The 15,246-nt window shown below is 36.6% G+C and overlaps 2 protein-coding genes across 2 annotated transcripts; both read left to right on the top strand.

Moving 5' to 3' along the window:
* Positions 1-5,981: 5,981 nt before the first annotated feature.
* On the top strand, positions 5,982-9,716 carry LOC107590678 (retinal rod rhodopsin-sensitive cGMP 3',5'-cyclic phosphodiesterase subunit delta-like). The gene is made up of 5 exons (XM_016279578.1): positions 5,982-6,228; positions 7,627-7,715; positions 7,906-8,031; positions 9,340-9,445; positions 9,542-9,716. The coding sequence occupies exons 1-5, from the start codon at positions 6,179-6,181 to the stop codon at positions 9,621-9,623; spliced, it is 453 nt and encodes a 150-aa protein (XP_016135064.1). The 5' UTR covers positions 5,982-6,178; the 3' UTR covers positions 9,624-9,716.
* Positions 9,717-11,382: 1,666 nt separating this feature from the next.
* Positions 11,383-13,544, top strand: LOC107590668 (prohibitin-2-like). The gene is made up of 5 exons (XM_016279569.1): positions 11,383-11,568; positions 11,710-11,789; positions 11,954-12,138; positions 12,290-12,419; positions 13,417-13,544. The coding sequence occupies exons 1-5, from the start codon at positions 11,450-11,452 to the stop codon at positions 13,542-13,544; spliced, it is 642 nt and encodes a 213-aa protein (XP_016135055.1). The 5' UTR covers positions 11,383-11,449.
* The last annotated feature ends 1,702 nt before the right edge of the window (positions 13,545-15,246 follow it).

Raw genomic sequence — 15,246 nt, 5'->3', positions numbered from 1 at the left:
TATTTTGCTATAAAACTGACAGAATTTAAAAGCTGAGACTTTGGAATTTCTCAGTGTTCCCAATTAGGGCCATTTGAATGCGCAATAGGCTATACTCTCAAAATATAATAGCTTTAATTCTCATAATTTTGACTTTATTCTTGTCATTTCTACTTTATTCTCGAAATATTTCGACTTTATTCTATATTTAGTCAAAATATTTCAAGAATAAAGTCAAAATTACGAGAATAAAGTCAAAATACTTTGAGAATTAAGTCGAAATAGTAAAAGTATTTAGACTTTATTCTCATAATTTTGACTTTATTCTTGAAATATTTTGACTTTATTCTCGTAATATTTTGACTTTATTCTCGAAATATTTCGACTTCATTCTCTGTGTTTCGACTTCATTCTCGTAATGTTTCAACTTTATTCTCGTAATTTAGATTTTATTGTCGAAATATAATGACTTTAATCTTAGATTTTTTTTACAGCACTAAAACGTCATTGTACTATTGCATGTCAACAAAATGTAATGTATGTACACACAAACTGTTACTCATCCAAAACATTTATTTCATTATTCAAAACCTATAGTTTTTCACCATGGCAGTCAACCCTGTAAATATTTGTTATATATAATTTTTGTTTTAGTTTTTGTTGATAGTGTCTGTCAGTTGTGTCTCTCTTAATGCTGTTTTGTAAAAGTTTTTCTTTGAAATACTTAACTATTGTAACAATGTGTTACATATAAACAAAACATTCCATGTCACAGATATTAATGGAATATACACGTCTGACAGATTTTGATAGTCGAAAGGATCATTTTGCATCTGATGGCTCACACAATTAAATAAGGTTTAGAAGCCGTGAAGAGTATGACAGTTTCACTGAGAATCAACTCATCAGTTTTGATCAGCAAACCTCTTTTGCACACACACGTGTTTTAAAAAAATTCATTCAAGAATTGAGCCGAAGCAATTGGGAATAACTGTCATATTTTTGTATCTTTGTAAAGAAAAACTGTGAATTTAGGCAGCACAGTTTGCTTGAGAGCTCAATGTCACTGTAATGCTCAGTGAACATTGAACTAATAATTTCTTTCCATTGGCAGAATCAGGACTAATATACCAGCTAATGTTGTCTGAGCGACTGGAAACAAGACAATAATTATAACTGTAACACTGGATGGGACTTACATGGGGAAAGAGGACAAAAATGGTTCTGATGAAAAATCAATGTGCCTGTTTTGATGAAAAAGCTTTCTGTTCTGATTAGTAACAGTTAGCTGCCTGACAAATGGGGGTTTTATCAATTTTACTGTTATCACAGTGGACAGATCTAAATGTAAATCAGCAAATAACATTTCAGAGTTTCACAGATCAGATGCAATGCTCCATACTAGCAAATGTCTTGATGATAAAGTGGTAAAATACGATATGCTGAATGTGTGGATATGTCTGAAAGCTTTAATAGTTTCTCTGTTTCAGAGACGTCTCTGTGGACACTAATCTATCTTCTGTTGTAGACTATAGCTGCATGCAATATGATTGGTCTTTGCTGCTCGATAACTCCAGGTAACGAGCTGTCTAATAGAGAAGTCACAGTCTGCTTATCTTCCAGCTGCAACACTCTCTTTTAATGAGCTTTACCTAATTTCCTGCCTTTTTTATGCGCTCTCCCATTTAGCCACTGCAAGCCCTTTTCACACACTCTATTTCCTGTTCAGCTCCATTTGCAGTCAACATTAGAGCTAATTCTAGCATCATTTCTCCCTGGAAGAGAGAAGTTTAAGTGATAATGGATAATTTGGTCATTTTGTCGGCGATAACTAACCCAAATCAATATAATAAGTTGTGTGCTAAAGATACATACAGGAAAAACTTTGAATTGTTGATGTGCACCTGGACCTTCTGCTCAGGATTCTGAGAGTCACAATGGACTCACACTGGCCGTGCTAGAGCTGTTATACAACTCAAGCATTCCCTCATACAGTATATGAATAGTCTTTATTCTCCATTCACTCAAAAATAAAAATGATTTCATGGGGCGAACAGCAAAAAGGCACACGTGTGGCCAAAAGCACTGAGTGCAATCGACTGGCTGATTTCTCATTAAAATCTCCATATTTCTTTGGTGTTTATCTGAAAGCCAGTCATGGCAGTCAAATAGTAGAACATTTATGTTTAACTACATTTTTGCTAGGGACTTCGGGTGGTTGCTAAGGTGTTTTATGTGAGGGCATTGCTTGGCAGTTGCTAAGGTTTTCTGAGTGGTTGCTAGGATGTTTTTTGTGGTTGTGAGGGCATTGCTAGGCATTTTCTAGGGTCTTCTGTGTTATTAGGGTGGATGGATGTTTATTAGGGTGCTCTGGGTGCTTGCTAGGTAGTTGCTAGGGTGTTCAGGTTGGTTTCTATGTAGTTGCTAGGGTGTTCTTTATGGTGGTGATGTCATAGTCGTTTGGTAGGGTGTTCTGTGTGGTTGTGAAGTCATAGTTGTTTGACAGGGTGTTAAGTGGTTGTTAGGGTGTTCTGTGTGGCTGTAAGGGCGTAGCCATTTGGCATGGTGTTCTGTGTGGTTGTGAGGTCATAGTCGTTTGGTAGTGTGTTCGGGGTGGTTGCTAAGTTGTTAAGGTGTTCTGTGTGGTTGTGAGGGCGTAGACATTTGGCGGGGTGTTCTGGGTAGTTGCTAAGTCATTGTTCGGGTGTTCTGTGTGGTTGTTTGGTAATGTCATTTGGTTCTGTGTTGTTGGGAGGTTATAGTCATTTGGTAGTGTGTTCTGGGGGTTGCTAAGTGGTTGTTAGGGTGTTCTGTGTGGTTGAGGGGGTGTAGCCGTTTGGCAGGGCGTTCTGGGTGGTTGCTAAATAGTTGCTAGGGTGTTCTGTGTGACTGTCTATGCTGTTGTTATGTATGATTGCTAGACAGTTGTTGTGATGCAGTTACTAAGGTGTTTCTAGGTGCTCTGGATAGTTGCTAGGGGTTTCTGTCATCATAGGCAGATTCTAGGGTGGTTGCCAGGGTGTTGCCGTGCTATTACTAGAGTGTTCTAAGTGGTTGCTCAGCAGATGTTAGAGTGTTACTATGCAGTTGCTAAGACATTCTGTCTGGTTGCTTGGTGGTTGCTAGGGTATTGCTTTGTACTTACTCAGGTATTTCTAGTATGTTCTGCGGTGGTTGTTACGATGTTCTGGGCAGTTGCTATAGTGTTCTGGGTGGTTGCTATGGTGTTCTGAATGGTAGCTAGTTGGTTGCTAGGGTGTCCTGGGTGCTTGCTGGATAGTTGCAGAAAGAGAGATAGATTCTCTTCAATCTTACATGTTTTAAAATTGGCCTATCCCAAAAGCAATTACATTTTTTGATGTGATATGATTTTAAAGAGATTACCACACTAAACAACAGGGTGCAAAATATTGCAGTTTCCTGGGAACTGGTAATGCGATTTTTGTCTTTTGTCGAAATGATTTGAACAGCTGCAGCTCTGACATCATAAAACAGCATTACATGTGTGAGGCTGGATTGAGCACTGTCTTTTATGTAATGGCCTCACTGCTCTGAACTGTCACGATAACAACCACAAAAGCAACTCTCCGTTCAAAGAACTGGAATAACATAAAAATTTAAAATGAAGCGTATTTATTGAAAACAGCAGATGATGAAATTTAATTAATGTAATTCTTAAAAGAGTATTGCTTAAAAATAGATCAGTTAGTTCATGTAAATATGTAGGAGCTAAAACATGCCCTGCTTATTTTATATAAAGTGTATAGAGGTTGAAAGAGTGCTTATGGGGTATATACGTCAGTAGGCCTGTCTTAATTTTTGTGAGCATTTTCATCATACCACCTTTGATATGAGACCTAATCATGCATTAAAGATGAGGTGAAAGGTGTAATTATTAACTGAACAGCTCAAGTCTAAGTTTGTCTCCTCCCTGGAAGAGTAATTTGAAGTGATGAGTTTGTGGTGTAGAGGATCTCTGCTCCTGTCTTTCATATGACATCATTCTCCATCACTGAGTCAACTGACACTGACCAGAACAACATTTGACACTTGACAGAATTTGAGTAAGAGTACATTTAGCTCAATGTAAAGCTCAGTTGCTTGAAAAATAATAAAAATGTGAAAGTGTGTTTTCTGGCATAATGTCTCCTTGGAAGAGATTTCCTGTGTTTTAACCTATTAATCAGGAACTTTATAGTGTTTGTGTAATATTTATGCCAGTTTGCAAGTCTAAGAACATGCATAGATCTCCTGTTTTAAATGCAGTGTACAGTGCTATTTGTGGTTGAGCAGTCCGACTGAAAGATGCAATGTCAAATTTAGTATTTTGCTAAAAAATGAAATCCATGCACAAGTATATTTCAAGTTGCTGGGAGAGGCAGAGACAGCAATTTATGTAATAGATTGCATGGGATTTTGCAGACCACTGCAGAGACATAAGATTTACTGTTAATATAAGGGCTTTCTCCTCCCAGTTTCTCATCCATTCACTTTTGGCTGTGATATCTCTGAAATAGCATTATATATCTCCATTGTAATATAGGCTGTAGAATATGTAGTTATTTTTTTGTGGTAATGTTAATGAATGATTAAGTGTCCATGAACTTTACTTCTATATTCTGTTACTTAATTACTTGTTTTTGTTTTTGTTTTCAGTGCAAACTACTACTATGTGTAAGCTAAAATCGTGTATTCATTTCAAATACATGTAATGAATGGAATGAATAGGTGAAATTAATTCATGTCTTGAAACGTTGGAGGTCAAGGCTCTGCAAAAGTGGTTATTTTCTTTGCTTGTGTTATCGCACCATCCCCTGGCCACACTCTGCCATTACAGGTGCATGAAATTATACAATAAAAGAAAATAAATAATAAAATATATTGTTTATAATAAAAACATTGATCTTAATATAGGCTAAGTCTCGTTCTTGTAGTGTAGTGCTGAGTAGAGCAGAGACATGTGGAGAACTCTATACAGATCTCTGTGGTTTTTACATGACCACTCTTCAGTCACAAGGAGAGCATTTTGAGACTAGTTCATAAATTGCACAAATATAGCCATCATTATTCCCTGTGCTGGTTTTTGCTTAGCCGCAGGGCTTCTTTTAGACATATAATTTGCAGACACTTTCTTTTCAATTTGCAATTGCTTTCATTATTTTATTATGAAGTAAACTGCTAAACTGCTTTTATAGACTACATAATTTGCAGACACTTTCTTTTCAATTTGCAATTGCTTTCATTATATAGTAAACTGCTAAACTGCTTTTATAGACTACATGCGAGAAACTATATATATATATATATGTATATATATATATATATATATATATATATATTATTCACTTACTTATTTTTTCATGGAAAAATAATTCATGAATTTACATAAAGTACCCTCTGCTCTACTCTGCACTACACTGAAGGGATGAGCCTTTCTATTATAAAACATTATCATAATACATGTTATTAATGTGTTAATAATTTGAAAAATATAGCCTAACTTTTAGAAAATATAAATTTTATTTTATGTTATTTTTAAATCTCTCGTAAAGTATAAAATGGAGTACAAACAAAGATGGTTGACCCATATGCTCCAGCATCTTTTTGTCTGAACTAACTTACTTGGCATGTTTGTTAACTACAATTCGTGACATCAAAATATTTTACATAAAAAAAGAGAACAATCTGTACGTACACTGGCCTCGTTTAAAGCCCACTGTCCATAAATAGACCGCTATTCATCTGAAATGTATGTATATGTTATCCCCTGAAGCGCCTTATTTATTCCATAGCAAATGATGTACAGATAACTTTTTGTCTCACACGCGCTTCCGTTCTGCTGCGCTCGAAGGACGTTTGAGGGGTTGCCATCGGTGACGCGTCCCTACGCAACCAAACCCCGCCCTGGTTCTTGCATCTCCGCTACGATTGGCGCATTTAATCCAGGCCTTCGAAAACTCGCAAGATGATTGGTCGAACCAGCTATCAGTCTCCCACAAAAATCTATTTACAGTAGGTTGTGAGCGGATCAAGTGTATCCGTTCAGGTTAAAGCTGGATCTCACTGTAACTAAAAGCTTTTCCGAGGTGGATTTTATGTAATTAACAAACTATTTTGTCCAATATTTATTAGCTATTCCTCGGCGGAACGTTTTTATTCGTCTCGTTTCATCTGCTGAAGCTGAAGATCCAGGAAAAAGATGTCTTCGGATGAAGACAGAGCGAAGGAGATTATGAAGGGGTTTAAACTGTATCCTTAAGTGATGATGGGACAGATTAGCCTGTTAGCTACAAGCCTCAAACTCACACAACTTTGCATTATAGCTAGCTATGTTTATTCGGGTGTAAATCTGGATTGGGTAATTCATTTATCGGTTGGGAAACCAGGACTTCAGTATTATTGATGCTGTAAGAGATGCTGGTTACAGTTAGCAAGACATACATGTATATATTTAAGAAAAATATGTTGTTTATATATTAAATGTATTTATATATCATATAAAATACAAGAATATAAATGTATATACATGTAAATATTTTGAAAATATATACTGTATGTATGTGTGTTTATATATATTTATATTTAATAAAAAAAATGTATATTTATGTATACATAATAAATATGCACAGTACACATACATATTTTGTAAAAAAAACTTTTATTTTGGATGTGATTAATTGTTTGACAACACTATATTATTATTATTAACTTTTTAATGAAGGATTTTTATGATGAGCCCTTTTTATTCCTACAGGAACAACTTGGGGATTTGCATTTGTTAAGAAGCATTTATGTGTCGCTAATAATGCTTGAGAGATAGATTAGGATTAGTGATACATGTAGCACACTTATGCAGCCCTGACTGAGTTCTCACGGGGTTGGTAACTACGGCCTGTGCTATGCACCTGTAATGACACATGCTGCCTTGTGTGAGTGTGCTTTACTAGCCTGAAAGACTCATGCAGGTGGTCTGAAGATGAAGAGGTCAGATGTCATTGACACAAAGTAAAGGACATTGTCACAATCCATTGTTTAGCTGACAGATCAGGCTGTTTTTGGACTTCAGGTGTGGTCTGTTTCAGTTAGCCCTGCTGGGCTTGTTTGCGTTTGCGATTTATGACTAATTGCTGCTAAATGTAGTGATTAAATGTTCTTGAATTTAGACATAATTTCAGGGAATATTTAACTCATCATGCCCTTTGAGATTTACTCACTTTTCTCTGTGGAACACAAAAAACAAGCAAGGTATTAAAGTGTGTTCCTAACACAAATCTATTATGTGGTTCAGAAGAGTTGGAATATAGTGCAAGTGTCTTATGGACTGCTTTTATATTGCTTTTTTGTTATTTTTGGAGTTTGATGGCTATTGAACATTCTTCTAAACATCTCTTTTGATGAAAAAAAGTCATACAAGTTTAAAATGACATGAGGTAAAAGATAACACAGTCTTCATGTTTATGTGAACTGTTACTTGTGGCCCAATGAGCCTGACACAAAACTCCAGTTATTCATTTGGAGAAGTTTTATCTACCGTTGACATCATGCAAATTTATCTTCTTGTCAAATGCCATTTTCTAGAAAGTTGGCCCTGATATCAGGAGACATTTTCATTGTTAGTCTGTTCAGCATGCCTTAACGTGTCTTCAGAAACTGGATGAATCTTAGAGATGCAGAGACAGGGAAGGTTCTCTGGCAGGGAACTGAAGACCTCTCTCTTCCTGGGGTAGAACATGAAGGTTTGTGGTTCTCAGCATTACCTTGCATTAAAGATTTAAACTATTGACTTGATTGAGCTATGCCAGTTCTTCTCTTATGTCCACTACTTCACTGCTCTTTTTAGTGATGTCAGTGAGAGGTCAAGATCAGTTTTGAATTTGGTACAGAATGGGCCGTGTCTGGTAACTAACATAGGATTTTGTTTTCCAGCTCGGGTTCCTAAGAAGATCCTGAAATGTAAAGCTGTCTCCAGAGAGCTGAATTTCTCTTCAGTAGAAAAACTGGAAAAATTCCGACTGGAACAAAAAGTTTTCTTTAAAGGCCAGTGCCTAGAAGGTTGTTCTAATTCTTTCTTGCACATTGCACTTTAGTGATAAGGAATAGCGGTGATGATAGTAGCATAAAATTAGAGCTCTCTTTTGTAAAGTGGCTGGTTCTGAAATATCATTAAAATGTGACCCTGGACCACAAAACCTGTCATAAGGGTCAATTTTTTAAAACTGAGTTGTATACACCATCTGAAAGCTGAATAAATAAGCTTTCCATTGATGTATGGTTTGTTAGGATAGGACTATATTTAGCCGAGATACAACTATTTGAAAATCTGGAATCTGAGGGTGCAAAAAAAATCAAAATACTGAGAAAATCGCCTTTAAAGTTGTCCAAATGAAGTTCTTAGCAATCCATATCAATAATCAAACATTACGCTTTGATATATTTACGGTAGGAAATTTACAAAATATTTTCATGGAACATGATCTTTACTAAATATCATAATGATTTTTGGCATAAAAGAATAATTGATCATTTTGACCCATACAGTGTTTTTTTGGCTATTGCTACAAATATACCCCAGCGACTTAAGACTGCTTTTGTGGTCCAGGGTCACTAATGATCTAACACAGAGATGTCTTCTCAAGTAAGGAGCTCCATGACTTTAATCATTGTCCATTGATAAAAAAAAAGGACATAATCCTTTTTGACAGTGTCACCACTAAAATCAAAGAATGTAAAAAAATAAAATAAAATTTGTCACAAAACTGTAGTGTTAAAAAATGGTTAATACACCACCTTTATTTCCTTTAGTAAATTTGGACAAAAGCATACTGAATACTAACCATACATTCTCATCTTTGCTTTTAAACATACATAAACATTCTAACTAAACACTGCTAAAATGTGTCATATATAAACTGTGCTAAACATGTGATCGTGATATTGCATTAATGTGACCTTCGTATCATAGTCATTGTTTAGTTAGATTTTGATTTAATGCAGTCCAAATCACAGGTACATGTAACTTGTGAAACATTTAAACATGTACTTGTACTATTCTTAATATTCTTGAATATCCTGAACAGTATCATTTAAATGCAATGTTCTAAGATTGCTTTCAATAAACCATTTATTACACATTCACCACTAATTCACAACAGTTGGCCATTTACATTTTGATATATGCTTGCCGTCATTTTTTTGTGGAATTAGACTGATATTATATAAAATATAAATTTCCAGACTTGTCAGGTTACTTTATCTGTGTAATGGGAAAACCTTTTGCAATTTGACTTGAATTGAAAAGATTTCTGAAAACCTGACTGTGAAAACAAAGTACTTACACATGTACCTTGTCTTTTTTTTCAGAGTGGTTTTTTGAGTTTGGCTTTGTGATTCCTAATTCTACAAACACATGGCAGTCTTTGATAGAAGCTGCACCAGAGTCACAGATGATGCCTGCAAATGTCTTAACGTAAGAGTTTTCTTGGGGGGGTCTGATAATCTACATATTAGATATTAGTCAAAATTGCTCATGGATTAATCACACATTAAATTTCGTCTCTTGCAGTGGTAATGTTGTTATAGAGACCAAGTTTTATGATGACGATCTTCATGTCAGCACATCCCGGGTACGACTCTTCTACGTCTGAGACATGGAACCTTTAAATTATTATTTTTTTTTTTTACTGTCACTCCAGAACATGGACCCATCACTACAAGTCTGAATAGCCAGAGGAGACACTCTACATACTGAGTATTTCTTCTGAGGCGCTGTGACAACAGCATTAAAGGGAACATTTCAGTAAAACCCAGTTTCAAGACAAATGGTCACACCAGTTTTATGGCAGATAAGGACTTGTACATAAGAGCTATCATGCTCATGACAACCTGGTTGTATATTTTTCTTCTTCTCCTTCTTAAATTCAAACCTGCGATGTACACTGCTTCCTTATCAGCAGTTTTTAAAAGGTTTGCTCCCAGTCTGTGTGGTTATTCATTGTCTCTTTGTTTTTTTTTAGTTAAACTGTAAGATAGGCTGTGTTTTCAAATAAATGATATAATTATGGATTAAAATATTCATATTAATACTTTCTCTCTGGCATTTCTCCCATAAGTCTTTCTCGGCAGAATGAGTGATTTTATAATGAATGTTTTTGTGGCCAATTTTAATGTCACACATTGCATGTCCGTGAACATGACATAAAATAAGTAGAGAAAATAAGAACAAATCAAAAACAGTTCAGATGTTTTAAAACAGTTTGTGCATTTTGATTTTTACATTAATCACATAGAATTAACTAGAGAACAAATCTTTATCCATTTAAAATATCTTAATGGCTGTCATGTGGGCCTAGTTACATCAAATTTGTTTTAAATGAAGTATATAGTCTTGGATATGACCTAGCATATAATTGCTTTATAAAGATTAGCCGTTCTCTATGTAGTAATGTCCAAAACTTGTATATAACCAAGAGTACTACATTACCCAGACTTCCATCCGGTTTGAGCGGAAGTTGTTCGTGACAACCTTGGGTAGCTCTTGCAAGTTTTATTTATATATATATATATATATATATATATATATATATATATATATATATATACAGTTGTGCAGTAGTTGCAGAATATACAAATATGTTAATAATTTGAACAAAATAAGAGAGCTCATGAAAATTGCATGTTATTTTTTATTTAGTACTGTCCTGAATAAGCTATTTCAGATATCTGATGTTTATATACTGTATACTCCACTAGAAAAAATTAATTTATAAAAATGACCCCGTGAATCTTAATACTTTGTGTCATTTCCTGGATGATCCACGACTGTTTTTCTGTTTTGTGTTAGTTGTTCATGAGTCGTGCGTTGTTCCTGAGCAGTTGTTCCTGCCTGCTGTGCAATTATTTCAGAAAGTTCAAACGCTCACTGATGCTCCAGAAGGAAAACCCATGCATTAAGAGCATGAAAACATGAGGGTGAAAACATTTAGAATTTCAAGATCAGGGTAAATTTAACTTATTTTGTCTTCTGAGAAACATGTAACTATCTTCTGTATCCTCTGAAGGGCAGTACTAAATTAAAAAATACGATATTTAGGCAAAATAAGAAAAATGTACACATCTCCATTCTGTTCAAAAGTGTTCACCCCCTGGCTCTTAATGCATGGTTTTTCCTTGCAAAACTGTTTTTTTTACCTTAATAATAAATTGGCATATTAGAATAATTTCTGAAGGACTGTGTGACACTGAAGACTGGTGTAATGGCTGCTAAAATAATCTTTGCTTTTACAGGAATGAATAAAAAAATCTATTAATATAGGAAACATTTTAAATTGTAATAATGTTTCACAATATTACTGTTTTTACAGTATTTTTGACCAAGTAAATGTAGCCTTGATGGGTATAAGAGACTTTTTGGACAAAATATTTTTGAACGTTAAACTTTTGAAATTAATATAATCAATTTAGAGGACTGGTAATGCCATCACTCACACGAATTGTCTTGTTTCTAGTGGAGGGTGGTCAGCGAGCAGTTGTCTTTAATAGAATTGGAGGGATGCAGATGGATACAGTCCTCTCTGAGGGTCTCCACTTCAGGTAATTGTTTTTAATGACTTGTTGAACAGTTTTCTATACTTGTTCTCTTTGAAAGCAAACCAAATTTTTTTATCTCACCATAATAAAAAAGGAAAGCTGTATCTTTAAAAAGTAAAAAAAATAACAACATTGTTCTTATAGGATACCATGGTTTCAATATCCAATCATATATGATATCAGAGTGAAACCAAGAAAAATATCATCTTTAACAGGAAGCAAAGGTAAATTTAACATTTCTTATTTCATTGTCATAGTCATGCTTTTTTTACTTTCATTTCAACAGTCATAATTCGTTCACCTATTATTTAAATGTGGCGACCAAATCTGTAAGTCTTTAAGTTGTTATTTCTTACGTGAATATGTAATGTTGTTGTAATGTGGTCAGACCTGCAGATGGTGAACATCGCATTGCGTGTGCTGTCACGACCGGTGGCTTCCCACCTTCCTGTCATGTACCAGCATCTGGGGAAGGACTACGATGAGCGTGTGCTGCCGTCCATTGTAAATGAAGTTCTGAAGAGTGTGGTCGCCAAATTTAACGCATCCCAACTAATTACACAAAGAGCCCAGGTTAGTATTTTATCACAATCTCTTACTCAGTTTTGAAAGACTTTCACATATTCTAGATATGAACAGTCCATATTCAAAAGAAGGCAGATCTCCAAATTCCAGTCTAAAAATGATTATATTCTTCGCTATCTTCTCCACTGATTTCATGCAGGTCTCTCTGCTCGTCCGACGGGAGCTCTTTGAACGCGCTAAGGACTTCAACATTATTTTCGACGACGTGGCCATCACAGAGTTGAGCTTCAGCAAGGAGTACACAGCAGCTGTGGAGGCCAAACAAGTTGGTAGGTAAAATTAGGCTCTTGTGTGCTCAGTATATAAAAAGTGTTTCTGTTGCTCATGAAAACGTTTATGAAACGTCTGTGTATTTGACAAAATTGCATGTTATTCACTTCATCTGTGATAGAGTATGCAAAAACTGCAAGAGCGTCACGACCGGGAGCAGAAAGAATTTAGAAGTAATAGGCTTTTTTCTGTCCTGTTTTGACCACCCTCATTAGAACGCTCTTATAGCGTGGCGGATTGTAGACTCAAAGGAAACGCCCACTGCTATGATTGGCTAGCAGATGTGTATGTTTGACAGCCTGCATCCTTCATAGATGGACGCTGCTGTGATTTAGGTTAAAACGCATACATACTCAGTACAAATCAAACAATCAGTAATAACAGACAAAGCAATAGTGACCACTTAATAAAACAGTTCTAGTTATTTACACTACATCAAAGTCCTTTTATGGGGATTCTATAGTGCGTTCAACTTCATGCGGCGCTGCGCAGACCGATCGGTGGCTGACTTGAAGCAGTGCATGCCGGTTAGAAATTGTGTCCGACTTGAACTGGCGCCGACGGTACGTCAATGTCACGTGTGGTATCAAAGTACCGCGATAGCGTTTTGAGATCAGCCGGCTGAACTGCAGGAGCACTGATGATGACACAGCTGTTTCACGATTGGCCAAATTCACCATGTGACAACAATGACGTGTGTTTCTAACATCTTCCAATACTGCTCACAAATCTGTTTTTAGAACAGTAAAAGCTTTTTTACTGTAGTCACAATGTTATTTTGAGTCACGTTTATAAAAAAAAAAAAACACTTATAAAAGCATATATACCCCCACTTTATTGGTATTTAAATAGCATATGTTTATGTTGAACTTTATTCTTGAACAAATGGCGCCATATCAAGCAGTATATAAAAAGTGTTTCTGTTGCTCATGAAAACGTTTATGAAACGTCTGTGTATTTGACAAAATTGCATGTTATTCACTTCATCTGTGATAGAGTATGCAAAAACTGCAAGAGCGTCACGACCGGGAGCAGAAAGTGTCCGACTTAACATCTCCGCTTTCAATTCCGCCCCCGACTGCAAGCGGCTACTCTCGCCATTCAGTCTGCGCAGCACTGCATGAAGTCGAACACACCTATAGACTACATGCTCGAATCGGTGGGCGGGGCTAAATCGGCAGCGATGTAGAATCGGTGGGCGGGGCTAAAAAAGTAGCTATAGGCTTGTTTGAGATGAGCAAAATCTGCGCAGAACCGATCACCAGTGATCACTGCGAGATGCATGCCGGTTAGAAAAGTGTCCGAGCTACGTCGGACTTGCTCTGATGTCATGCTGACGTGTGTCCAAGAGCGTCACGACCGGGAGCAGAAAGTGTCCGACTTAACATCTCCGCTTTCAATTCCGCCCCCGACTGCAACCGGCTACTCTCGCCATTCAGTCTGCACAGCACTGCATGAAGTCGAACTCACCTATAGACTACATGCTCGAATCGGTGGGCGGGGCTAAACTGGCAGTGATGTAGAATTGGTGGGCGGGGCTAAACAGGCAGTAATGTTGAACTCACGTGTGCCAAAAAACTCTGGCGACGGCGAGGCAGCTGTGTCGGATTGTGCAGTCGGGCGCAGTTGCTTTCCACTGACTGCGCTGATCAAAAGCATGATGGGAAACCACTGACTGACGTCACAGCTTAATGCTCATTGGTTCAGACACCTGTGATGCTGCGGTTCTCTTCTAAAATATTTAATTTTTTTAGCTGATTTCATGCTAAATGCATTTTATGTATTTAAATTATGCATGAATGTTCCCAAACACTATGACAGTGCGATCTCTGTGTGAGATAATGTGATTGTTGTCATATTTCTATAAAAATACAAAATACATGTTTGTATTAAAGTAAAAATGGATGATTACACCTTTCGTATGGAATTAAATAGCAAGCACTTTCAGTGTCTTGTTCATCATATTTATTTTCATATAAAAGCAACAGAACTGAAATTATATCATGTTTATTAGCAACACAGCATGTAAGTGTGAATAACGCGATATCCGCCTTTGATCTCGTTGGTATCTGCTCCACTTCGAGAGGTCAGAACTGTCTGTCTTGACTGTGCTTATTTCACTCCTCCCCTCACTGCAGCCGCCTACTCTCGCCTACATTTCAGGTGAGGCGAGGCGCATCTCAAACAAGCCTAAAGTAGAAGCAAGCGTTGATCTTCTGCGGAGGCGGTGTTCAGCCACACTATTACATCATAAAGTGGCTCATTCAACAACCTTTCTTTTTGGCATATTGGCTTCAAAATAAGCTGTTTTTAGACTAATGAGAAAGTTTTGAGTTCTGAAACTTACAGGATGTTTTTATTGTACAATTACCTCTTATATGTCAAAAGATAAAGGGAATTTTGATTTCTCAGTTCATGACCCCTTTAAGTGGTTCAAATTGTTTGGAAGGATGCATTTATATGTAAATACCAACATTTTGTTTGTTCATCAAGATTTTAAGAATGTGATTCACTCCACTGGGCAAGAACAGTGAAACACCTGCGTGAATAAGCTGAATGTTAATTGGGGGAATGAGCTGGCTGCGGCGGTGCATTTTTTAACATGGCTTGTTTGCACCCTCCCTTCTTTACACACACACACTGCTAAAAAGACGGCAAGCCCATTGCTCAGTTGGTGTGTCTCCATGGCAACACTGACCTCATGCTGTGACAGGTTGCTATGGTGATTCGTTGTGACATCAAACCTGAGCCCCAGTTGCCATGGCACCACACCTACTGGCTCAGCAGCTATTTCTGTGTGATGTCTGGAGCCAACAGGCAACGGAG

Source organism: Sinocyclocheilus grahami, unplaced genomic scaffold (genome assembly GCF_001515645.1).
Source record: "Sinocyclocheilus grahami isolate Dianchi unplaced genomic scaffold, SAMN03320097.WGS_v1.1 scaffold131.1, whole genome shotgun sequence".
In the NCBI taxonomy this organism is placed as follows: domain Eukaryota; kingdom Metazoa; phylum Chordata; class Actinopteri; order Cypriniformes; family Cyprinidae; genus Sinocyclocheilus; species Sinocyclocheilus grahami.
This window is presented reverse-complemented; position numbering and strand designations above follow the sequence as displayed.